The 10353-nt window shown below is 49.6% G+C and overlaps 2 protein-coding genes across 12 annotated transcripts in view; one reads left to right on the top strand and one right to left on the bottom strand.

Annotated features, from left to right (window-relative positions):
- Positions 1-18: 18 nt before the first annotated feature.
- ROMO1 (reactive oxygen species modulator 1) lies at positions 19-2008 on the top strand. Of its 6 annotated transcripts, none has more exons than NM_001396854.1 (3): positions 19-49; positions 151-281; positions 1420-2008. In NM_001396854.1, exons 2-3 carry the CDS (start codon positions 151-153, stop codon positions 1526-1528), a joined length of 240 nt encoding a protein of 79 aa, NP_001383783.1. In that variant the 5' UTR covers positions 19-49; the 3' UTR covers positions 1529-2008. The 6 variants fall into 6 exon arrangements, with proteins under 6 accessions (NP_001383783.1, NP_001383782.1, NP_001383781.1 ...); NM_001396853.1 differs by having other exon boundaries at positions 19-55; NM_001396852.1 differs by having other exon boundaries at positions 19-61.
- Positions 2009-3627: 1619 nt separating this feature from the next.
- Positions 3628-10353, bottom strand: part of RBM23 (RNA binding motif protein 23) — a 36345-nt gene continuing 29619 nt past the window's right edge. For 4 of the 6 annotated variants that reach the window (XM_046902970.1, XM_425690.8, XM_004946908.5 and 1 more), the window contains 5 exons: positions 8698-8730; positions 7452-7527; positions 7179-7284; positions 4715-4793; positions 3628-4618 (listed from right to left, as the gene is read on the bottom strand). In XM_046902970.1, coding sequence (XP_046758926.1) covers positions 4518-4618; positions 4715-4793; positions 7179-7284; positions 7452-7527; positions 8698-8730 — 395 coding nt within the window. In that variant the 3' untranslated portion in view covers positions 3628-4517. Of the gene's footprint in view, positions 4619-4714; positions 4794-7178; positions 7285-7446; positions 7528-8697; positions 8731-10353 lie in introns of those variants that run through there. The other 2 variants (XR_001469498.4, XR_001469499.4) reach the window with 2 other exon arrangements.

Below are 10353 nucleotides of genomic sequence, written 5' to 3'. Positions count from 1 at the left end.
TCCGCCCCTTCCGCCCGCGCCGGAAGCGGAGGCCGAGGCGGCGGTGGCGGTGGCGGTGGCGGTGAGGTGCCGTGCGGGGCGGTGCGGGGCGGGGCGGGCGCGGGGAGCCCGAGCGGAGCGCGGAGCCGAGCGCGGAGCTGTGTGTTGCAGATGCCCGTGACCGTGGGCCCGTACGGGCAGTCGCAGCCCAGCTGCTTCGACAGAGTGAAGATGGGCTTCGTGATGGGCTTCGCCGTGGGCATGGCGGCGGGAGCGCTGTTCGGCACCTTCTCGTGCCTCAGGTGCGGCGGGGACGGGACGGGACGGGACGGGACGGGACGGACGGGGGGGTCCGCTCTGCTCCGCTCGGGCGCGGCCTCGGAGCGCTGCGGGACAGCGGCGGGTGGGGCTCCGCCTCAGCGAGACGGGACTACGGGAGCCGCGCGGGCTGCGGGGCATCGCGGGGCACGGCCGGCCGGATGGGCGTTCGCTGTGTGCTGAACGATTCGGTAGCCCGGAAAGGAGGAAAGTTCACGGAACTCGGGCTGACGCACGTAAAAGAGTGTTCTGAGCCCTCTGAGATCCCGAAGAACGCGTGGGAGCACCGCGTCCCGGCGGGCTGTGAACGATCGACGTTGTGCTGAAGCAGCGCAGTCCGTCACTGTGCTGTGTGTGGGGAAGCGCTCTGTGAGACCCCGCAGCGCCGCCGCGGCCCCTAAAAGCCGCACCTCGGCAGGGCTGTCTGAGAAGAAACGACTGTTGTGCTCCAGCCCGGCCTTCCATAAACACGGACTGGAGAGCAGAAGTGTGTCTGAGCGCTTCCGGACCTTTGGAACTTTTCTCATGTTGAAAACTCAGAAGCAGCACTACGTAGGAAGCTCATACACAGCGAGGTTTATGGTGTGATGGTGTTGCAGATGCTGCAGTTGGAGAGGTGGCGGCACAGCAGCTAAAACTCCTTTGTGCCCTCCACTCGGATACCTGGCGGCACTGAGCCGTTTCTCCCACGCTAAGGGCTGTGGGGCACTGCCAGTGAGAGACGCTCCCACCCCTCTGTGCTCCCTGTGCAGCCCACCCCACAGCCGGGGCACGCAGTGTGTGGAGCTGCGGCGCAACCCCCGCGGGTTCTCCCTTGAGCTGACCCCGAGCAGCGCCCGCTGGTAGCGGTGTCTGAGATGCAGCTGGGATGGAACTGCCCCCAGGGCACGGAGCAGCGGTACAAACCAGCTCTGCCGTTCCTTGTGGCTGTTCCTTGTGGCGGTTCAGGTCGCCGGCTGCTGGCAGAGCCTGAGGGCACCGCTTCACGTTGAAGGCTGGAGAAAGGAGAGCGGATTTGGACTCCCCTGCGGCCGTTAGCTGGCTGCGCCAGTTGGTTTCTGCTGTGTATGTCTGCGCCAGGCTTCAGCTTTGGTGTAACTTCTGCCTTTTTCTTTATCTCAGGATCGGCATGAGAGGACGAGAGCTGATGGGCGGAGTTGGCAAAACGATGATGCAGAGCGGTGGGACGTTCGGGACGTTCATGGCTATAGGCATGGGAATCCGCTGCTGATCTGCAGCTTGGGCTTCTAATCCAAAGCGTCCCTGCCCAGCCACCCCTGTACCATAATAAAGTCTTTAGATACTGGAATGGAGTGGTTTTTGTGACGTTGTGCCACACCACCGTCTTTGCTGTAGCATCTTCATGTAGATGTCATCTTTATGAGATTTCTGCTTTCTTCACCTCTTACGCTCTGTGACAGTGAGCATTCATACCCCTCTGCGCTTCATTAAAGTTTCTTGAGCAGTGAACACTTTTCTGTCTGCTGCTCGGGCAGCTCACATTTCCGATGCAGAGCCATTCCACTTCTAGAATCACAGAACGGCCCGGGTGTTGTAGTAGACGTGTGTGGGGCCTCGGGGTGTGACGTGTCAGGCTCCTCCCCATGCGCTACGGATGTGCCACGGGTACCATCCAGTGGGCGTACACGAAAGGCAAAGGATATTTAAACGCTTGTCGGAATTTAATAAACGCCATTTGCCGATCATCATATTGGTGTCACCGCAGTGAATGGCCAAGCCGTGTGCTTCCTAAAGCAACGAACATCACGGTTGGCTGCAGTAGTCAACACCCGGCTTGGAAGGGATCACCAAGCTCTGACCCCCCTGCTGCCGCCAACCTCCACGTTTAATATCAGTCCAGGCTGCCCAGGGCCCCATCCAACCTGGCCTTGAACACCTCCAGGGATGGACGGGGCATCCACAGCCTCTCTGTGCAGCTGTTCAGCACCTCACCACTCTCTCTGTGAAGAACTTCCCCCTGGCATCCAACCTCAATCTTCCCTCCTTCAAACCATTTCCCCTTGTCCTGCTGTTATCTACCCTTGTAAAGAGTTGCCTCCCCTCCTGTTTGTAGGCTCCCTTTAGGTACGAAAGGTCGCACTGAGGTCACCCGGTGCCTTCCTTTCTCCAGGCTGAACAAGCCCAGCTCCCTCAGCCTGTGTTTGTAGGGGGTGCTCCAGCCCTCTGATCATCACTTCATCCTGGCACTCCCCAGTCTAGGAGTTATTTTGTGGTTAATTCAGACCAACTACCAAATTTCTCTTGTATTGCAATAACAGTTGGAGTGGGCCCCATGTTGGGGTTCTAAGTGACACGGACAGCTGAACTCCGTGTGGAAATTGCACACAGAGCACAAAGGAACCCAACCCGGGCCGGGGGTGCCCCATGGTACAGCCCCAGGGAAGGACAGAGCCGAGTTGTTCCCTCTGCCCCAACCAGAGCCCAGTCTTCATTCCCTGCGTTACCTCTAAGAGGCTGCTGTGCTGCTGGGCCTGACACCACACTGCGCCAGCACAGCCCTCCCCACTCGTGCTGCACAGCTCTTGTTAAGGTGTCACAGCTTTGCAAAGTGAAGCAGGGGACTGCAGCCCACCACACTGCCTGTGGTAGCACAGCCCAACTCTGACACGTTCAGCTCAGCATTGCAATTTCCTGTTCTCAGCCTTACCTTTGCTCCTCTCGTGCTGAAGGACAGAGGTTGGCCTCACGGAGGCAGCTGTGGCAGAAGGCGGCCCGGCAGCTGTACAGGCGTGGGGCACAATGAGCGCTGCCTGCCAGTTTCACACAAACATTCACCATGAGATGTGGCTGTGACTGCTGTGCAAACACGCTGAGTAGCACAGATGCACTGTAACAGCTCAAGTTCTACCCCAACAGGCACCAATTAACACACCAGCAACTAAGGAAAAAAAAAAGTCAGGCGAAAGCAGAAGCCCTGCGGGCAGCCTCCTTCCGCCGCCATGCGCTCCCAGGACACCCCCGAGGCCCCTCCTTTGCTATTCCCTGTTTACCGCCCCCAGCCGCACAGCCCCACTGCCATTGGAGGCTGCTGCTGCCACCCACCCAAAGCCACAGAGCCCATGGGCACCCCCAGGGCTGGCATCAGGGCACCGCCGCGCTCTGCCTCCCCCCACCCCACCGTCAGCCATCAGGGTGGGCCCCACTCCCCCCTCCCACAGCCACCATTTGCCAGGGGCCAAAAAACAACAGGAAGGGGTAGGGAAAGGGCAAGCCGTACGTCCACCACCCGAACACCAACAGCCTCAGAGCCGGAGGCAATGGCAGCTTCGGCACTGCTCCAGCAACGCAGAGAAATGAAGGTCCACGAAGGCCTTTTTAAGAGAATTTTATTTGAGTGGTTCTTACAAAGATTGTTGCAATATGAAAGTCTTTGTTTGATAGAAATATCAAGCTGTCTTGTCAAACACACTGAAGTAACCCAAAAATATATTTCAGAGCTCACAGAGCTTAAAAAGAGCAAAGATTATATGCAACCACAACAAAACGTGTTTCTGTATTTCCTGCCCATCTTCAGACTCTGCTGAAATCCTTCAGTACGCTGCACACAGAAACCTGTCCGGAAATGCAGAGATGGTTTTGTTTGGAAACGTAGACACACCTCACACAGTATTTACAAAGAAACTTACAGATAACATTAATCAAAAGTTACCATCGAGAAATAAAACCCTCCAGTCCTTCTATTCTTACCCACCGTTCAGCACAGCGCACACCGAGCGCCGGGCGAGGTCAGCTTTCAGCAGCCTTTTCAGTTCCCATTTATACACAACACCAAATATGTCCCTTCACAGTCTCTACCTCCGATATTAACCTCGAGCAGATCACCTACATTTAGTGAAATGTCAATTGTAATTGCTGCATTAAAAGAAAGGCTCGTGAAACATTTAAAAATTGAATTATGTCCCATCTGCCTTTTACAGAGGATTTGTTTTCTATGAGCTACTTCTCAGTTCCTACAGATCACCTCAGTAAATGTACAAGAATTACAAGGCAGAACAAGAAGTCAACAGCTTTGTATACAGTGGAAATGCTAGTTAGGGAGAATGAACACACTGCATTTCTGCTTACTTCATTTTATTTTAAAGGTAGCAGGAAGTGTACACAAAATGACATTAAATCCTTTCCTTTAGTTTTATCTAAATAAAAGATAACTCAATCTTCCTCCAAAAAATAACTATGTACAAAACTGACTAAATCCATCTTCATCGTCGAACGGGAACCAGTAGCTGGGTTGCAGTCATGGAGTCTGGGAAGAGGCTGTGGTACGTAGGGAGAGGTACATACGCTGCCGTGATCATTTTACCTGGACAGGAGAATAAAACAAACCCAAGTCAGTTCTGGTCCCGTTCTGTGATCAGTGAACAAACGCACGTTGCTACAAAAAAAAGCATCTTCTCACCTGCAAACCATCTCCCATGCAATGCGTTCACAGCCGCGATGGCGGCAGCAATGGAAGGACATTTCACATACACGTTGCCCTGCAATACAAAGCGTTACACGCCATTACATCTCCTGCAGTCACTTCCCAGACACTTCCTCTGCGTGGCCGTAATGGAAGCAAACCTTCCCACAGCTCCTACCGGCACCAACCGGCACTGCAGGGAGCGCACACAGCCACACGGGGCAGCCTCACCGACACACATCACTGTACTGACACTGCTTTTAGCACCATTCACTTTTCTGATCAGGTTTTGCAAGCCAGACCAAACGTAAGCTCGATGTATGGAAGCAGCAAGCATCGCTTACTTGCTCCTGATGCTGTCTGAAGTGTAATCTAACACGTCCCAACTACAAAATTGGAGGTGAAACAGAAGCACGAGGAGCACGGCTGCCTTTCTGCAGACTGCCATCAGGAGAACTGCAGAGCAGCCCTGCTGGCCAGGACGTGGGGTACGGTGGGTGAGAAGCCAAACAGACACAAGGCCACGTTAACGTGAGTGCATTTTTATGGCTACACGTTTAAATGAAATACTACCAGTAATTGCTGAATCGTGTTATACTCAAGCTGAAACAGGTTTTAGGGAAGTATATATTAACAAGAAGAACACAGTCTTCCCTTCAGCAGCCTTCTCCAGCCTGCACCCATTTTTCCCACTGTGGTATAATTTTCTCAGGACAGCCTGAGAGCAGGGGCTCCTGCAGACCACCGTGGGGCAGTGGAAATCTGATGTTTACAGGCACTGAGGAACACACAGCTCCATGCTCAGCCTCCCCCTACACACACATCCCAGCTGCTTAAACCTCTAAATGGGACGCAGCAATGCAAAGCTTTAATTTCCCTGAAACACACCATAGACTGGAACAGCCAAGAGAAAGGTACGTATTCAGTTGGGACAAAGATCTTTTCGCTCACATTAATGATGTCTGCAGTGCAGTGGGCTCTGAGGGCTGTCAGTAACAAGTCTGACTGTCTGGAAAAGATCCCCAAAAGGCCAAAGATTGGAGACCAGAAGTGAGGTAATGCAATGAGAATCTAAGCCCACAAAACAGCACAGTCAAAGTCTATGTTCAAATAAAGCCTCTTTAAATAGCAGTGGGAATTTCACATCTGAGCCATCCCTGGGCTAGCATGACAAAATGGATTTCACATAACCTAATGAGCGCTTGTAAAAGAAATAAAATTACAGCTCCCTTATGAGTTACACTGAACCAAATGTGCAGCCCCATGTGCTCAGAATCTACGTGCAATACTTCGGTATGGCTTAAAAAATAATAAATATTAAGTCTGTCATAGGACACTGCATCTATGATAGTCATAGACCAACGTGCTACAGGAAATATTTCTACACCCACCAGCCCAGCAGTTCAACATAATCCTTACCTGGGAGATTAAAAATACTAGGAAAGACTGCATGCTGTCTTATGTATTAGAAAGCAGCTTATGTCAAATGTAACACCTCAACAACCCATGTGAAAGGGTCACAGGTGAGAAGAAACTTCCATAGAAGCAGCTCAATGGTAAACAAAGGTCTGCAGGGCACCAAGTGCACCGCCAGGGTCAAACACTCCTATCTAAGCAGTGACTGGGAGGGTGAGCAGCATAACTTTCAGCCTCTCACCCTGGCAGAGCACTCTGAGGGCTCCATGGCTGGAAATTAGAATGTGACAATGAGTGTTTTAATGCAGTACTCCAGTTTAAGTTGTGGATTCCACAGAAAAGAGTTCACGTCAGCGATTTATATGCTAAGAATGGAGATACAGGGGGAGAGATGATCAGTCTGTGGATTGCACAGACAATCTAAACGTGGAAGAAAACCTTCTTAGCTTTTTTCAAATGCAGGTGTTCAAGAATCTCTTGATCTTGAATGTATTTACCACAAGTAACACTTGGTTATTAAGCCTTCAGCAGCAGCTTCCCAGATACAGGTACTCCTACTGCTCTCAGCAAGATGGCAGACCCATGGCTAACACTGCTGGTGAAGGCAACTGCTTCCAAGGACAACATCAGGCACATCTCACTGCAGATCTGAATCTGCTGAAGCACTACGACCTTTGTGCTGAAGCTGAAGTCTGCATTCTGCAGCAGATGAGGAAAGCAGAACCCACTGGCTCTTAGGAAATGCACAGCTTTAGGGAAATGCCAGAAGCCAGAACTAATAGGCTGCCATTCTGCAGCCTGCATGCCCACAGTGACTTCAACTGTGGAAATTCGTAAGAGCAGATTGCAACACCAAAAAGAGCGATAATGACTCAAAATAGAAGGGAACTACATTCTAGAACAACTGCTAAGTGCCTTCAGGAAATTCAGATTCAGATTAGTAGATTTAGATCAGGAGAAAACGTTTTTGTAATGTTCCCTCTACATGGAACAAAGGAACAGAAGTCCCGCAGCCTGTTCAGCGTGCCCCTGGAGCCAGGCATACCTGAGCTGAGTTTTTGTCTACATAAATGTGGATAACTCCTCCATGTTTGTTACATTCCTCAATCACATCGTCTTTAATTTCTGTATCCCAGCCAGCTTCTTCTTCACTGCAGGGGGTGGAAAAGGAACAGAACAGAGATGGAAATATTATTACCCACAATAAAACCCACTTCACAACCAGTCCATCAATAAAAACCCCATCCACCCATCGTTTTAATTGGTTTCTCACATGTCAACAACAAAAGCCAAAGTGAAACTGCAGTACATCACTTACGTTTGAGGATTAAACATGTTGGAAAGCTGGAAGCACTGTGTTGCAAGTGGTTGTACAGAAGCAGCTGCAGCCAAAACTGTTTTGATGGGGAAAAAAACCAAAAATAAATCTCAAAATTCTCTACACATGGTTCCAATTTAAATGTGGATCTTCCATCTACTCTCTATAAAAACTGTTATCTGGCACAAACAGCAACAGTTCTACCTGAACAGAAAACTGAAGGCAAGCAAGCAGAACTCTATAATACCTATGATAAAAAATTACCGAATTGGAAAATGTTGTGGAAAAAGCCAGATGAGCTACAATTGATGCCAGAAAAAAGAACTCTGCCCCTTGACTGAGGTGGCTTTTCAGTTTAGACATTTCAATACAAACAATTCTCCACATCGGAGCACTGTGTGCATTCCAGCACCACTCACAGAGTGCAGGTGGCAGCAGGGCTGCCCCACACCTCACTTCACAGGACGTGCCATCAATTCCTGAGAATCCTCAGAACTGGTTTTGAGACAACTGAATTATCCTCCAAATGCACCTAACCTTTCTGTAGGAACACCGTGCAGGAATTACTCGGCAACTGATAAAACTACAAAGTAGTTCTATACTCTCTCAGTAACCGAACAGCTACTGATCATCTGCTGTTACCAATCATCACGGTGCATCTTATTAATGTAAGCACTGTCCTACAGCTGTCCTTTCCACAGGCTGTAAGCTTCTCTTCGTTTTGGTGAAATACAGGCCACTTTCTCTCTACATACATAGAATTAAGGGGGGCAAAGGCAGCACTGCAAAGACTAACCCAGAAACAGCAATCCCAAATTCCCAATTTTCTCATTTGAGTCTTCTAGCCCCTACCTTTAATGCAGGGGAAAACAAAACCAGACCTGAAGCCCAACTGCCCCATCTCTTGAGCACCCCCATGCCCAGATGGATGGGGCTGTGCACCCAGACGTGCTGGGAGCCACACAGTCCTTTCCCACGCAGCCATTCTAGGACTCGGGGATATTTCCTAGGCAGCAGCCCCAGGGCACACATCAGTCCAACACTGAGGAAATGCCACAGAGAAGGCCAAGCATCCAACGCACTTTCTGCTCTTTTTGGCTATTAGTCAATGCGAAGTACAATTCCTACAGACATCAGCACAATTTCTCAGGCTGTAGGCAATCTCCATATCAAAAGCATTTCACTTAGAGACAACATTTGCAGCACACAACGCATTGGTGACAAGTTATATCAAATTCCAGGTTACCTTCATTCTGCTGAGAGAGTCTTGTTTGCAGATCTGAGGAGAAATACACGGAAGTTAATTAGCACATTTGTGAACATTACAATACCTGCGCTGCACCTGCCAGACAGATCGTTTAGCTTGTGCTTTTGTGTTTAGGACCTTGCCCAAGAATCTAGGCCTGCTCTCACCATTCCTAAAAATGAATTTCCCTATTTCCAGCTTCTCAGCTGGGATATTCTGTACTTCAAAGATATTCCATCACCACATATGTAAGCAAGAGTGCTTCAAAGAGAAACAACACCTGAGAAGGAAAGTGAGACACGACTGTGTCCTTTAGTTTAATATATAGTTCCCACTTTGTTTGTACTGTGCTTCAACCCTTTAAATATTTTCTTTTCCCATGAGAAAATACAGCAATTCCTGCAGGCACTAAGAATTTGCTGTCTTAACTGAAAGCATTTAAGCACAGTTACCCAATGTTCTGAAAGCAGTTACCATATTTATGTCAAAGAAACACAGTGGTATTTCACCTGTTCGCTCTTCACAGAAGCATCACATGACACGTCACTTCGGTACTCTTCCATTTCAAAACATTTTCAAGCATTCAGAACACGTAATTTGTCAAGTAAGCATAACAACTGTCCGTATTTGAAGTAACAGGGATAAAAGAACACAGACTTCCCAACCAGTTACAAGGGTATGACTCAAGTACTTGAGACTCGGCTTTAGACCAGTAATGAAAAGCTTGGGAACGCTGGAAACAAACTTCACTCATGTTTCAATTTCTTAATTCTCACCAACACAGGGAGCTAGAGGTTTGCAGTGAGTCATCACCACAATTCACTTCTTTAGAAAGCTGTGATGAGGTGATGGACCATTTGGAAATTAGCTGAAATTGGCTGACATCTGTCTGTGCACTCTTTTTCCCCCTCTAAGCCCTCCTCCACAATGCTGGCAGACCAGCAGGAGGGGAGCGATGCCAGTATGGGCAGCAGGAGCCCTGAAGACACAGGGCTTACTCCCAAGGGCCTTCCAAATGACTTTCACAGGAGAACACACATTGGGAAAGCATGTAAAACACAGAATTAAAAGGAGAAAGCTCTGAAGGCTGAGCTACATCTAGTGTGTTTCTCATCTGGCTCTTAACAGGAAGGAATGCTCCGCTCCAATGAGTGAGAAACCCCATAATGGGGAAGACTGTCCTAGGGCATATTCTCTACAGAAACCCATGAGATCCACACAGAAGTGTCCAAATCTATAACTTCACCATCTGTTCTAGTGGAGAGAGACTGAAACAGGTTGCCTGGTGAGGCTGTTTGTCCACTCCCTGGAGGGGCTCAAGGCCAGGCTGGATGGGGCTGTGAGCAACCTGGTCTGATAGAGGTGCCTCTGCCTATAGCAAGGGGTAGGAACGAGGTGCTCATAAGGGTCCCTTCCAACCCAAACCACTCTATGATTCTATAAATAATTACTAAGTTTCTTTTGTAAAACTTGGTAATTGTTGGTATAAAAAAGTGCTTGAATAAAATAAAGGCAAAGAAGCAAAACCTCTTAGATCACCTCTAGTTAGATGAGGACAGACTTCTCCCTTTGCACCTTTGACATTACTTCAGCTGAACCCACCAAGCATAGGCCAGCGGGGACCCTGCAGCCCCATTCCCCTGTGCCCAACGTGGC

Source organism: Gallus gallus, chromosome 20 (assembly GCF_016699485.2).
Source record: "Gallus gallus isolate bGalGal1 chromosome 20, bGalGal1.mat.broiler.GRCg7b, whole genome shotgun sequence".
Classification (NCBI taxonomy): Eukaryota; Metazoa; Chordata; class Aves; order Galliformes; family Phasianidae; genus Gallus; species Gallus gallus.
This window is presented reverse-complemented; position numbering and strand designations above follow the sequence as displayed.

Excerpts from the sequence above, each read along its gene's own strand:
- ROMO1 (NM_001396854.1), top strand. The coding sequence starts at position 151 with ATGCCCGTGACCGTGGGCCCGTACGGGCAGTCGCAGCCCAGCTGCTTC. Across the intron at positions 282-1,419 it reads GGCACCTTCTCGTGCCTCAG|GATCGGCATGAGAGGACGAG; the intron begins GTGCGGCGGGGA and ends TCTTTATCTCAG.